Here is a 15,359-nt window from a genome sequence, read left to right on the forward strand (position 1 = left end):
ATGAGACTGAATGAATGATGAGTGATTTCCACTGAGATGAGAGTGAATGAATGATGAGTGATTTCCACTGAGATGAGAGTGAATGAATGATGAGTGATTTCCACTGAGATGAGAGTGAATGAATGGTGAGTGATTTCCACTGAGATGAGACTGAATGAATGGTGAGTGATTTCTACTGAGATGAGAGTGAATGAATGATGAGTGATTTCCACTGAGATGAGAGTGAATGAATGATGAGTGATTTCCACTGAGATGAGAGTGAATGAATGATGAGTGATTTCCACTGAGATGAGAGTGAGTGAATGATGAGTGATTTCCACTGAGATGAGAGTGAATGAATGATGAGTGATTTCCACTGAGATGAGAGTGAATGAATGATGAGTGATTTCCACTGAGATGAGTCTGAATGAATGATGAGTGATTTCCACTGAGATGAGAGTGAATGAATGGTGAGTGATTTCCACTGAGATGAGACTGAATGAATGATGAGTGATTTCCACTGAGATGAGAGTGAATGAATGGTGAGTGATTTCCACTGAGATGAGAGTGAATGAATGGTGAGTGATTTCCACTGAGATGAGACTGAATGAATGGTGAGTGATTTCTACTGAGATGAGACTGAATGAATGATGAGTGATTTCCACTGAGATGAGAGTGAATGAATGATGAGTGATTTCCACTGAGATGAGAGTGAATGAATGATGAGTGATTTCCACTGAGATGAGTCTGAATGAATGATGAGTGATTTCCACTGAGATGAGTCTGAATGAATCATGAGTGATTTCCACTGAGATGAGTCTGAATGAATGATGAGTGATTTCCACTTAGATGAGACTGAATGAATGATGAGTGATTTCTACTGAGATGAGAGTGAATGAATGATGAGTGATTTCCACTGAGATGAGTCTGAATGAATGATGAGTGATTTCCACTTAGATGAGACTGAATGAATGATGAGTGATTTCTACTGAGATGAGAGTGAATGAATGATGAGTGATTTCCACTGAGATGAGTCTGAATGAATGATGAGTGATTTCCACTGAGATGAGAGTGAATGAATGATGAGTGATTTCCACTTAGATGAGACTGAATGAATGATGAGTGATTTCCACTGAGATGAGAGTGAATGAATGATGAGTGATTTCCACTGAGATGAGACTGAATGAATGATGAGTGATTTCCACTGAGATGAGACTGAATGAATAATTGTAAGTGAGAAAATGAACAACCTAATCAATTACGTGTTCAGATTACACTACAACACGTTCATAAATTGAATGTAAAATTAATGAGGTGATGCAATACCAGCGAGTGCTTTCTCCGTGAAGAAAGTTCAAAGGTCGTGGGGTAAAGCATTTCGACAAAGTTTCGTAAGCATGGGACATTCACTTCATTCTTTACAGTCTGTAAAACAAAAGGTTATAATATAATCCCAGTGTGCTGCACAACAACATGGAATAATCTGTGTTTCATTTTACAAAACAAACAGGAAAGCACTCCTCTGTATCATCCTTTTGAACTATTTTTTGGTGGATATTTATTGCTTATATAAATGACACACATCATGCACAATGTTCTACCATCTGGAGTAAGTGAGAATACTTGGCAGAATTTCCAACCAATTTACCCATCTATCCTTCCCTGAACTTTCCATAAATTACACTTTCCCTCCCCCTTCCTTCAAACTTCAATCGTTGTCCCATGAACATTTTTTTTTTTTTTTTTTTTTTTGTATACAAGATCGAGGCTCGTGAAAGAGCTAAAACATTGCACCTTTGTATGTCATTTTTTTCATTCAATGCATAAAATCCACCAAGAGTCTTTAAAAACGGTCAAATTGAAAGAGTTAAAAACTTCTTTCAAAAGTGAAAATCACAAATAATTGCATGTCAGCTTTGGAAATTTTGAATGTATCAGGAGAATGCGGATATGCTGTAGAAGACAGGAAATGCATTTCTGGGATAAAATTTTTTAACGGCCTGCAAATTAATTTATTGCTACGAATGGTTGGAGGAATGGCTGATCAGAGTAGTGATGGCAATGTACAAAAGAGCGCGCACAGCTGTAAGGACGAAGGACGGGAACAGTGGTGAGTTTGAGGTGAAATGCGGGCAAGGCGGTTAACAAGGAGAGATGCAGAAAATGGGGCAAGATGGAGAAGATTGTCATGGGGACCGCAAGGCTAAGCCCCGCTCTAGCAGGGAAAATGGCCTAAAAATGCATGTTGTTGTTGTTGTTGGTGACAAACGGATACAACTGACGGATGCAAGGAATGCACAAATTGAGTTGTATGCTCAGCATGGTATGTTCTTTGTTTTTGTTTGGAAGATCGAGGCTCATGGAAGAGAGAAGTGACAGAAGGTCAAAATGCTATTAATTGATGGTGGGGAAGTAGAGCACAAACAGTTGGATAACAGTTGGACACAATAAGCAAGAGAATGAATGAACAGGAAAAGAGAGAGATAAAGAGGAGAGGATACACAGTAACGTGTAACAGGGTTGGGTTAGGAAATGTTAATAAAGATCAAGGGTCAGGATGAGGGATGACACAAAATGGTGGTGCGTTGCTTGATTGAAGTCCTGGAGAGAAGAGTGAGACAGAACGGCCTCCAGAAGATTGTTCCACTGACTAGAGAAGCGAGGAATAAACAGTTGAGATGTGCAGTCAGACTGGATTTTGGAAATTTAACCAGGAGGAGTTGCAGGAAGGTAACGAGCAGCCTGGGGTTGCTGGGAAGGGTCGGACGACTGAGGGAGCAATGTTGGAGAATAGACGGGAGAAAACAAAGAGACCACCGTCCTGCCTGTGATGTGAGAGCAGACCATGTGCTTCATCCTCATCACAGGAGACTCCAATAATTTTGAGAGATATTCCACTGATATGAATCTGATTGAATGATAAGTAATTTCCACTGGGATGAGTCAGAATGAATGAAGAGTGATTTCCAGACATGCATCTGAATGAATCATAGAGAGATGTGATGCTGGTGTACCAGTTTATTGTAATCTAGCTTGACAAAGAGCAGTTTGTTAACCCATCTCTCATTTTATTTGACAAAAGTCCAAGTAGTAGATGTCCTTGAGCTCCTAATCAACACCAACATCAGAGATGGCCAGTGGACTGTTTGTTTGTGTGTTTTCTTCAACTTAGCAATACAAAACAAACATTTGTATTTAAACATGGATCGCCCAAATATTTGAATTCAGAACCAAGTTAACAGTGGGGGTGAAAATAACAATCACAGGCGATATTTAGTAGTGAGATTACATCAAAATGTACGAACCTGGGGAAGGCCATTTTATTTCATTTGCTTCATGAAGAAGCCAGCACACTCCTGCGATAACACGATGGATGTATTTTGACTTTAAGCCTTTATAACGGCTTTCACCAACGATATATATATATATATATATATATATATATATATATATGTGTGTGTGTATAATAGGAGCGTACGCTGGAGTAGCACGTCGCTGCGTCCGAGGACGACTCCTCAGCACCATCCCGACACAGCACTGTGTGTGCTACGGAATGAGGTGTTTTTACGGCGGCCGGAGTGCAAATCCTGCCACCAACCTCCTTGAGAGAGGACCCAGTACCCTGGTACTCATTTCGCCGACCTCGGAAGGATGACAGGCTGAGTCAACCCCACCTGGTATTAATTCAACAGCTTAACGGGATTCAAACTCAGGACCTTCGGATCCCAAGTCCGCCGCCCTAACCATTAGGCCAACAGGTAGATGCAGCTAGAGAGATCTTGCGATCAAAACATTAGGCTGCTCGGGGTTGTGGAGAAAAGGGTGTGTGCGGGAGGATGGGACAAAAAAGAGAAAGAGGGGGAGAGGCAGAAGACAGGGAGGCAGAGGGAGAGTGTGAATAGAGGGAAGTAGGGAGGAGGAAGTGGGTGTGAAAGGGGAAAATTTGGGGAAGACAAAGGGGGAAGAGGATGGAGAGATAAAAGGGAGATTAAAAAGGGGGAAGGAGGAGGGGAGATAAAGAGGGAAGAAAAAGGGGAAATAAATGAGATAAAAGGGGAAAGATTGAGATTATATTTTAAAAAGGGAAGAGAAAGGGGATACAAAATCAAAACAAGGGAGAGATAAAAATGGAATAAGGGCAAAAAAGGGGAAGAGGAGAAAAAGGCAAGTGGTGCACAAAAAGGGGAAGTGGGTAGAAAAGGGGAAGATGCATAGAAAAGGTGAAGAAAAAGGGGAAGAGGAGGAGAAAAAGAGGAAGAGGGGTGAGAAAGAGGGAGTGAGGAGGAGTAAGAATGAAGAATATGACATGGAAATGAGCATAGTAACAAGTTTGTAAGAAAAGTCAGGGAAATGCCACGCACTGCAGCAACAGGAATGAGGATTTCGACAAAGAGGCCTGCCAGGGTGTGTTTCACATCCTTGTCCTTCACCTCCAGGAAATACTCCCCACATTCCTGCAGCACAAATGCATGATTATCAACAGCATATCACAACTGAGTTTAAACTCAAAACCTACAAAAACATTAAGGGAGACAGACACACATTAAGTAGAAGGATGGAGGTCAAAGGGAAGACCAAGATAAGGGAAAAAGTCAAAAAGTTCACATTATTGCTCACAAGTCATGCTTTTACATGTTCACGTTATAATTATTTTTAAAATGGTTCATGTCATATAGGATGACCCCAAAGAACCGAACTCACCTTTTTCTAATATATTCCATCTTACTAACAACAACCCCATGTTATTTGTCAGGTAATTGAAGAGTGAACCAAAAGACAGACTGCGGAGGTTGGAAGATTCATCCCTTTAGATTCCATGGAGAATTCGGCTATAGACATAGTCTGTGGAGATTTTTCTTAAAATGGATGAATATTTTCTCACCGATATGTACCTGGGTCTGAAAGTTCAGAGAAAAAGGCACTGTCACAAATCTCAACAGTAAAAGCGCTGGAGGACCAACACACTTGGGATGTCCTCAATATATGAGGTCACTTGATGACATTGACCTTGCTCATGATTCAGTGTGCAGAAGCCCTGTCGAGAAATCTCTCAGGTGTCGAAGTGAATAACATGGAATTACAGGTGAATCGGTGAGAAGAATTCTCATCCATGATATGAAACAGTATCCATACAGAATTCAGATTAAACACAAACAGACTGCATCCAATATGCAGAAAACAGTGACAATGTGTTGGTATTTTGCAGACAAGTTCGAAGAAAGGCAGAACGTCCTGGACAATGTGTGGTTTTCTGATGAGGCCCATTTCCTTATTTCTGGGCTTGTCAACTCCAAGAGCTGTGTCTATTGGGGATCGACTCCCCCCGATCTAAGTTAGTACTCGGGTGACGTTCCCACTCCACAAAAAGGCACTGCCTGAGTCGCAATTAGTGAATGAATGAATGAATGATCGTTTTAAGGCCATTTTCCCCGCTACAGCGGGGGTTAGCGTTGCGGGACCCATGACAATCATGGTTCCCTGTTTGAGGCAATGTTTTTATGGCCTGATGCCCTTCCTGACGCCAACCCTTAGTCGCCTCTTACGATGTGCAGGGATACGGTGTACCTATTCTAAACCGGGGTACACACCGGGATCATTCATCCCAGCAAGCTGGTACTCAATTTGCCGACCTTGGAAGGATGACAAGCTGAGTCAACCCCCCTGGTGTTCATTCAGCGATCGATCAGGATTCGAACCCAGGATCCTAGGATCCCAAGGCACACTTTAACCGCTAAGCCAACACCAGGCTAGAGCTGTGTCTGTGTCTATTGGGGATCGACTCCCCCCGATCTAAGTTAGTACTCGGGTGACGTTCCCACTCCCCAAAAAGGCACTGCCTGAGTCGCAATTAGTATACATGGACTATTCAGCCCTTTCTCGTTTGACGACGACACAGGCAAGGCATCGACTGTCAATACAAAACGTTACATCCAAGTTCTTGGGAGGCTTTGGAGGGCCCTAGACAGTTGCAGGAGCATTTAGAGAGAGGAACAATGTTTTCAACAGGATAGAGGCAATCCCCACATTTCAAATGATTCACTGAATTGGCTCAACACACATTTTGGTGACGGAGTAATCAAAGTGCGTGTTCAGTCGAAGATTTGCTGTTGAATGGGCCCCACACTCACCAGATCTGTTACCATCAGATTTCTATACTAGGGGCTATCTGAAGGACATCTATAGAGGAAGGTCACAATCCATTGAATAACTAAAAGCAACAATTATCAATAAAGTTCACTTCATTCCTGTAGCGGAATGCACAAGAGTGATCAACCATTTTGCTTGTCAAATCTTAGTATGCTTGCAACACCATAGCAAACACTTGGAGCACGTCATTTAAACACAGTTAGGCACAGTCACTGCTGGCCTATATATTCAAGGTAGCCTGTGCCAAAAATTGTGCCATTTCAGAGATAAATGAGGATTTTATATTAATGGTATGGGTTCTGTTTTTGAGGTAGTCACCCTATATATAAAGAAATCAAAAGAAAGAGGTTTTCAAACTGCGCAGCTAAAATCAAAGAAATCACATGAAATTTCTACCTTCATAAATTGGAAGGAATCTTCAAATTCTTCCACAGGATACATCTTCACTCGGAAGAACTTGAGGCCCATAATGAGGCTGATTATGGTTTGGGCAATATGTGGGCTTTGTTCCCTTTGCCGAAGATCTTTCAACTCTGACAGGAACTTTTTACGCACTGCTTGGAACCTGGCCACAAAACATACACAAAATGAAATGTTCTGCTATAATACTTTAACACAAGAGACCCAAGTTTCAGCAATAATCATAGAACTAAGCGATCACAATACTGTACTATGAGAGTGACACCACACACCTACATGCCATAGACAAAATATTCCAACATTGACAAAAAAAATTCGGTCAAAAAATTTCACATAAAATTCCATCTTCAATGCATCTCTACTCATACAGTATTCACCCAACTCATGAAAATCCAAACACACAATTCTTCCTTCTGAAATGTCCTTAAAGCAATGGATGTGGGTGTGTTAACCTATTCAGTGGATGTGGGTGTGTTAACCTATTCAGTGCATGTGGGTGTGTTAACCTATTCAGTGGATGTGGGTGTGTTAACCAGGTGAATGGATGCGGGTGTGTTGACCTAAACAGTGGATGTGGGTGCATTAACCTATTCAGTGGATGTCGATGCATTAACCTAATGAGTGGATGTGGGTGCATTAACCTAATGAGTGGATGTGGGTGCATTAACCTATTCAGTGGATGTCGATGCATTAACCTATTGAGTGGATATGGGTGTGTTAACCTATTCAGTGGATGTCGATGCATTAACCTATTGAGTGGATGTTAGTGCGTTAATCTATTCAGTGGATATGGGTGCGTTAACCCGGTGTGTACCCCGGTTTAGAATAGGTACACCGTATCCCTGCGTGTCAAAAGAGGCGACTAAAAGGGTTGGCGTCAGGAAGGGCATCCGGCCAAAAACATTGCCTCAAAAAGGGAACCATGCAATTACATGTGGGCAGGGTACAGCCCCAAGTACCCCGTGGGGGACCTCACTCCCTCTCGTCAAAACTCAAGGTGGGGAACCCGATCGAAGCAAGGGTGGAAATCACTCCATTTATGACGACGAAACGTCTGATGCCCCACGTGGAGATCGGTTTCTGAGGTTTGGGACATGGAATGTAGGGACAATGACAGGGAGATCAGGAGAAGTGGTGGAAGTATTGGTCAAAAGAAGAGTGGACATATGTTGTGTACAGCAGACGAGATGGAAGGGAAGTGGTGTGAGAATGATGAAGGGGAGGCAGGGACAGAAATACAAGTTTGTGTGGCAAGGGTACCCGGAAGGCGTGCATGGTGTTGGTGACATGTTTTCTGAGGGGTTTGTAGACAGTGTGGTGAGTGTGACTCGAGTGAGTGAAAGGTTGATGATGGTGAAAATGATGATTGGAAAGCTCTTGGTGAACGTCATCTCGGGATATGCTCTGCAGGTCGTTCGGAGCGATGAAGAGAAGGACAAGTTCTGGTGTGCGATAGTGATGCTGATGGAAAACGTGAAAGATGAGGAAGTTGTTGTAGTAGGAGACCTAAATGGACATGTGGGAAGGAGTATAGACGGTTTTGAGGGAGCTCATGGAGGTTACGGATATGGTGTGAGGAACCATTGGTGAGGTATGTGGATGGACAAAAGGACCACCGATGCACTCGGAAACATGGTGGTGGATAACGAAGTTGGAAAGAGGATTGACGAGAAGAGGAAGAAGTTCAAGGAGTGGCAGAAGGTGAACGGTACGGGGGCAGAAGAGGCAGAGCATGAAAGTTATAAGGCAGCCAAGAAGGCTGCAAAGAAAGCGGTAGCAAAGGACAGGAGGGATATAGGAAAATGTTGGGAGAACGCTTGGATTCGGAAGAGGGACAGAGCGGCATTCAGGATTGCAAAGCAGATAGCGAAAGAGAGGTGTGATATGATGGGGGTGAGTTGCTTGAAGGATGAAGTGGGACAAATCGTTGTGGACCCAGATGGAATTAAAGGAAGATGGAAGAGATATATGGAAATGCTGTTGAATGCAGAGAATGAATGGGATTGCAACATCAAGAGGAACCCAGTTTTAGGACAGGAAGAGAAGATAACTGAGAAGGAAGTTGAGGAAGCGATAAAAGCAATGAAGAGTAGAAAGCGGGAGGGCCGACGGGAGTTGTGGGAGATATGTTGAAGGCAGCAGGAAGTTGGGGTGTAAAGGGAATGACAGAGATCTGTAATCTGGTGGTGAAAGAAGGCCACATTCCAGTGGCTTGGGAACTGAGTACCCTCGTCCCTCTATACAAGGGGAAAGGTGACCCTCTGGACTGTGGCTCGTATCGAGCGATAAAGTTATTGGAGCATGGAATGAAGGTATTGGAAAGGGTGTTGGAGAAGAAGATAAGGAAGAAAGTGAAGATTGACGAAATGCAGTTTGGATTTATGCCAGGAAGAGGAACGACAGACGCGCTTTTTATTGTAAGGCAGTTGCAGGAGAAGTACATGGAGAAGAGGAAGAAGTTGTTTCTTGGGTTTGTTGATCTGGAGAAAGCATTCAATCGGGTTCCAGGCAAAGTCGTGACATTGTCATTGAGGAAGTTAGGAGTGGAGGAATGGTTGATCAGAGTAGTGATGGCAATGTACGAGAGCGCGCACAGCTGTAAGGACGGGAACAGTGGTGAGTTTGAGGCGAAGTTGGGAGTGCATCAGGGGTCGGTACTAAGCCCACTACTATTTGTAGCAGTGATGGAGGTGTTGGCTCGGAACGTAAAGGAGGGTTTACCGTGGGAGTTGTTGTATGCAGATGATCTGGTGTTGATTGCAGAAAGTATGGATGGACTGAAGGAGAAGATGATCAAGTAGAAGGAATGTATGGAGGCAAAAGGTCTGAAACTGAACATCGGAAAGACGAAGGTGATGGCAAGTTGGAAAGCATGTGGTGAGGTGGAAAGAACTGGGAAGTGGCCATGTGCTGTGTGCAGGAAGGGTGTCGGAGTGAGCTCCATTCAATGTACAATGTGCGCTGAGTGGGTTCATCAAAAATGTAGTGGTCTGAGAGGGTCATTAACCAGTGTGGCAGCTACATTCAAGTGTAAGTTGTGCACAGAGGGAGCTGCAGATGGCGGAAATGTTGAGTTGGATCTTGGAGACGGCGTGAAGCTGGAAGGTGTGAAAACATTTTGCTACCTAGGAGACATGCTGAATGGAGAAGGTGGATCAGACTCGGCAACGGTTGCTGGAGTGAGATGCACATGGAAGAAGTTTCCGGAACCGAGTGGCGTGCTGACAAGGAGGGGAGTGTCGTTGAAGCTGAAGGGAAAGGTGTATGCTGCATGTGTGAAGCGTTATGATTTATGGGAGCGAGACATGGGTAATCAACGTAGAGCATCAACGAAGGCTGGAAAGGGTGGAAATGCGAATGGTTCGGTGGATGTGTGGAGTATCGTTGAGAGAGAGAAAGACAAATGACGAATTGCGAAAGATTATGGGAATCGAGCCTGTGATGGATGCTGTGAAGAGAAACAGGTTGAGATGGTTTAGTCATGTGTTGAGGAAGGATGAAAGTGACTGGTTGAGAAGAGTGATGGAAATGAATGCAGAAGTAGAGGACGGGGAAGACCAAGAAAGACTGGGCTAAAGGTGGTGGAAGAAGAAATGCGGGCAAGGGGGTTACCAAGGGGAGATGCAGAAAATAGGGCAAAATGGAGAAGATTGTCATGGGGCCCGCAAGGCTAACCCCCACTCTTGCAGGGAAAATGGCCTTAAAATGCCTGTTGTTGTTTGTCTTCTGGGCATTATCTCAGGCACCTTTTGAGTGAGGAAGCTGATATTTGGACACGACAACACCCAAGTGATTTGGCTGTAAAGGGTATTTTATGATTTATTGATCAATCAATTAATCGATTAATTATTTAATTATTCGATTAATGACTTAATTAATTAATTTTTCCAATTAATGACTTATTTAATTAATTTTCAAAAAGTTACAGCTTTGGAGGAAGCACTGGTGGTTCAGGTATGCTATTAACCAAATTGATTAATCATTTTATGATTTTTACGATTATTAATTATTTATTTTCTTTCTCATCTGGGCAATATCTCAGGCACTTTTTGAGTTCGGAAGCTGATATTTGGACATGACAATGACCAAGTGATTTGACTGTAAAGGGGATTTTTTATTTGTTGATTGTTGTTGTATTGTTGCTGTATTGATTAATCAATTATCTAATTATTCGATTAATGACTTAATTAATTAATTTTTTTTAAGTTACAGATTCAGATGAAACGGTGGAGGTTTAGGTATTATATTAGCCAATTGATACATTTTTAAATTATTTTATGATTATTAATTATTTATTTATTTTCAATATTAATCATTTTTTATTTTCTTTTTGATCTGGGCAATATCTCAGGCACCTTTTGAGCTAGGAAGCTAATATTTGGACACGATAGTGACCACAACAACAACAACAGGCATTTTCAGGCCATTTTCCCTACGAGAGCGAGGGTTAGCCTTGCGGTCCCCATGCCAATCTTGTCCATTTTGCCCTATTTTCTGCATCTCCCTTTGTTAACACCCTTGACCACATTTCTTCTTCCACCATCTTTAGCCAAGTCTTTCTCGGTCTTCCACGTCCTCTACTTCCTTCTACATTCATTTCCATCACTCTTCTCAACCAGTCACTTTCATTCTTCCTCAACACATGTCCAAACCATCTCAACCTGTTTCTCTTCACAGCATCCATCACAGGCTCTATTCCCATCATCTTTCACAATTCATCATTTGTCTTCCTCTCTCTCTCTCAACGACACCACACATCCACCGAACCATTCACATTTCCACCCTTTCCAGCCTTCGTTGCTGCTCTACGTTCATTACCCATGTCTCTCCCATAAATCATAACACTTCTCACACATGCAGCATACACCTTTCACTTCAGATTCAATGACACTCCCCTCCTTGTCAGCACGCCACTCAGTTCCCGAAACTTCTTCCATGCACATCTAACTCTAGCAACCGTTGCCGAGTCCGAACCACCTTCTCCATTCAGCATGTCTCCAAGGTAGCAAAATGTTTTCACACCTTCCAGCTTCACGCCGTCTCCAAGATCCAACTCAACATTTCCTCCATCTGCAGCTCCCTCTGTGCACACCTTACACTTGAATGTAGCTGCCACACTGGTTAATGACCCTCTCAAACCACTACATTTTTGATGAACCCACTCAGCGCACATTCTACATTGAATGGAGTTCACGCCGACACCCTCTTCCTGCACACAGCACACGGCCACTTCACAGTTCTTTCCACCTCACCACTTGCCATCACCTTTGTCTTTCCGATATTCACCTTCAAACCTTTTGTCTCCATACATTCCTTCCACTTGTTCATCTTCTCCTTCAGTCCATCCATGCTTTCTGCAATCAACATCAGATCATCTGCATACAACTCCCACGGCAAAACCCTCCTTTACGATCCAAGCCAGCACCTCCATCACAGCTACAAATAGTAGTGGATTTTGTACCGAACCCTGATGCACTCCCAACTTCACCTCAAACTCACCACTGTTCCCGTCCTTCGTCCTTACAGCTGTGTGCGCTCTTTCGTACATTGCCATCACTACTCTGATCAACCATTCCTCCACTCCTAACTTCTTCAATGACCATGTCACTACTTCGCGTGGAACCCTATCGAATGCTTTCTCCAGATCAACAAACCCAAGAAACAACTTCTTCCTCTTCTCCATGTACTTCTCCTGCAACTGCCTTCCAATAAAAAACACGTCTGTTGTTCCTCTTCCTGGCATAAATCCAAACTGCATTTCGTCGATCTTCACTTTCTTCCTTATCCTCCTCTCCAACACCCTTTCCAATACCTTCATTCCATGCTCCAATAACTTTATCGCTCGATAGTGACCGATGGTGAGCGATTTAACGATCGTGACCAAAGGATATTATTGATTTATTGATTAATAAATTAATAATTAAATTTTTCCAATTAATGACTTATTTAATTAGTTTTCTAAAAGTTACAGCTTCGAATGAAGCACTGGTAGTTTAGGTATGATATTAGCCAATTGATTAAGAAAATATTTTATGATTATTATTTATTGATTTTAATTATGCAATTCATCAATCAATTATTGTACACGTCTCCCTCCCAATACAGTCTCTATGAGCTGCACGGCGGTATTGCCGTGCGCCAGAGGCGCCCCGGCAATGCCGCGCTGGAGGATATTTAATTATTTGGCATGGGGGCAGTGTACTTTGAATGTATCTGCACTTGTTCCAATTCGTTTTCAAAATATAACATTAAATTTAAATTCTTCCTCGATCATAAACTGATGATTGCAGACTAACAGAGAGACAGACAGTCAAAGTGAACCAAAATAGCTTTTTGCTTCACGTGTGCGGGGTAATGAAAACTTACTTGGACTGTGCCAACACGCCAATAACCTCAGCATACAAATCCGCGACAATGTGCAAGTTTCCCAAGTTAGGCCCGCAGTAACTGCAAAAAATAAATAAAAACAAGAACACATTACACATTTACAGGGTTGAGAAAAACAATAGCACAGCATCAGAGTAAAGGAAAAAGGTAATTTGACCTCTCATTCACCTTCACACGTCATATTTTAAAGAAGAGGATAAACAATATCATGGGGACTCAATCGGCTTATTTCTCCATCCCAACTACATGTGTATTGGATCCAAACTTAAAATCACGTTAAAATAAAATCACAATTCATACCATACATTTATACACTTTTCTGCAAAAAGAGAGGAAAAAGCAGAAGGTCTTTCTTAAGGGACTATTGTCTGGCAGGCAAATGGAAAATTCGGGGTGGACCCGGTTTTTGGTTTCTATTGTTTTTTTTTTGATGCTCATGTAAGACTAGGTTCTATCGTTTCAAAAATTGCCAGGTGACATCATGTCAGACTTGATCATTTTGAAATTTGCCCTGTTTAGTCGACCTATCCCATTGTGTGAAAAAAAAAAAATCATAAAAAACCTGCAGTACCTTTTGAGGAATCATGGAGGAAACCTTACACAATAATGGAAACATCTTTATGTTGCATTCAGGAAGCTGCAAATAATGTGACCCTGACGTCATAATACTCCACATAAATTATGGTATCAACTAAAACATCTACAGTCCCTCCTCTCCCACCATCCACATGCTTTCTCAGATATTGCACGCTATTTGTTGGCTACATGAAAAAGTAACTCGTTGAATAGAACACATCATTTATTACACATTTTGACACAAAATAGCAAAGATACAAATTTGATATACTCAGAATTTGTGTTCCACAAATTATAGAGCACAACAAAATATTACATAGCACAGTACATTTCAATTCATATAAATGAAGAATGCAATTTAATAAGATATGAATAACTTTACTAAGTTTAAATTATACCATAACCTAATCATAAAAATAATAGCTTCTAGTAAAAGCGATTAATCAAATTTTCAGAATTGAAACAAAATAATAAACTTAACACCTTTTTTTTCCATTCACAACATATATTCCTAAATTGCACGATAATGATTGTCATCATTCAAACGTCTTTTGTGTTATAGCACTCAGCATCATGCATGGCATGCACAGAACACAGTGCATAGCAGATTGGCACTGTAACAACCACACCGGGATGACATTCGTGTGTCACTCCCACATCCACACCTGATGAGGCACCAGTTGGTGCAAAGGAAACTTTTTTCAGCAGAGTCGTCGGAAAAAGTGATCTGTTTGGCTCATATTTCTTCCATCCGTATTTCTCAGGGTCAAGTCTCTGGGGATCAGCATTTTTTCTGGTATGCCACACAGCAGCTTGATAATGTGAATGTTTAACGTTTTTCTTAAATGCATCGCTAGTTGGTGGTAGAGAGCATAGTTTTGGTGTTGATGTATACCCTTTTCCAGTTTTTGCTTCCCCCACACTCAGTCGAGCTTTCATCATCACATCACAGTTCATTTGCCTATAGCATGCTGCCATGAATGCTGTTGTTTGCTTAATCACTGCTGTCATTGATGCGTCTAATTGATCTGGAAGTGACAAAGAATACTCACTTCTTAAAACTTTCAGAGACGTGCCTTTCCAAATGCCAAAGCAAAAAGCAACAGTGTTGCATCCAGACAGAGCATGAGCAGCAGGGACTTCTGGAATGATGTCCCTATGCTTCTCCACAGTCTTGCCGATATCCACAACAACTCGCTCTTTGATCGGAGATTCCATCACCACCAACATATGCAAACCATCTGCTAGGTAGTAATGCAATAGTAGAATGAAGACGTCTGCATCATCCAATACACTGTGATTCCCGTTGGTCTTGCATTTAACACCATGAGCATTTGTTGTATTATCATATTATCTGCTTCTTCATGAGTTTTGTTCATATTGCTTCTGCGCATAATGACACCACCTTTACTAATCATTACTGCTGTTTTATCTTGGCCTGTGATGAATTTGTGATTCTGTGCATGATTTCATGGAATGTCTCATCTCATATCAGCTCAGTACAAATGATGTCTATTAGTTGTTTATTGTTTTCGGTGAAAGTCAAGACTATATTTTTTGTGGTGGTAGTTCAGTATTTGTCTTCAGCTGATATACTCGGGTGGCTTCACTGGTTCTCCTGTCTTGCTGCACTTTTTGTACTGTACTCATAGTACCGATCAAGCGCAAGGTACCCGTCTCCTGTTTGCAACTTCCTTTCGATGTGTATTCTGAAATTATTGTTCACAAAGGCTTTAAGCATCCCACCCACGGGCAAGTGTACCACCCATAGCAGGGCCATACAATTGATAACTGTGATTTCTGTGTGTGCTACCTGTTACGGATTCGTCACTTCCGTTGTGGTGGTTTTC

The 15,359-nt window shown here is 42.0% G+C and overlaps 1 protein-coding gene across 9 annotated transcripts in view; it reads right to left on the reverse strand.

The window, feature by feature from the left end:
- The window catches only part of LOC137426021 (protein furry homolog-like), a 417,549-nt gene that overhangs the window by 193,026 nt on the left and 209,164 nt on the right, over positions 1-15,359 (reverse strand). For all 9 annotated transcript variants that reach the window (XM_068114742.2, XM_078776948.1, XM_078776949.1 and 6 more), the window contains exons 7-10: positions 12,913-12,993; positions 6,523-6,691; positions 4,341-4,433; positions 1,306-1,404 (exon numbers count right to left, since the gene is read on the reverse strand). In XM_068114742.2, coding sequence (XP_067970843.2) covers positions 1,306-1,404; positions 4,341-4,433; positions 6,523-6,691; positions 12,913-12,993 — 442 coding nt within the window. The remainder of the gene's footprint in view (positions 1-1,305; positions 1,405-4,340; positions 4,434-6,522; positions 6,692-12,912; positions 12,994-15,359) is intronic.

The sequence above is a fragment of the Myxine glutinosa genome, chromosome 4, assembly GCF_964187855.1.
Source record: "Myxine glutinosa chromosome 4, kmMyxGlut1.1, whole genome shotgun sequence".
NCBI lineage: Eukaryota > Metazoa > Chordata > Myxini > Myxiniformes > Myxinidae > Myxine > Myxine glutinosa.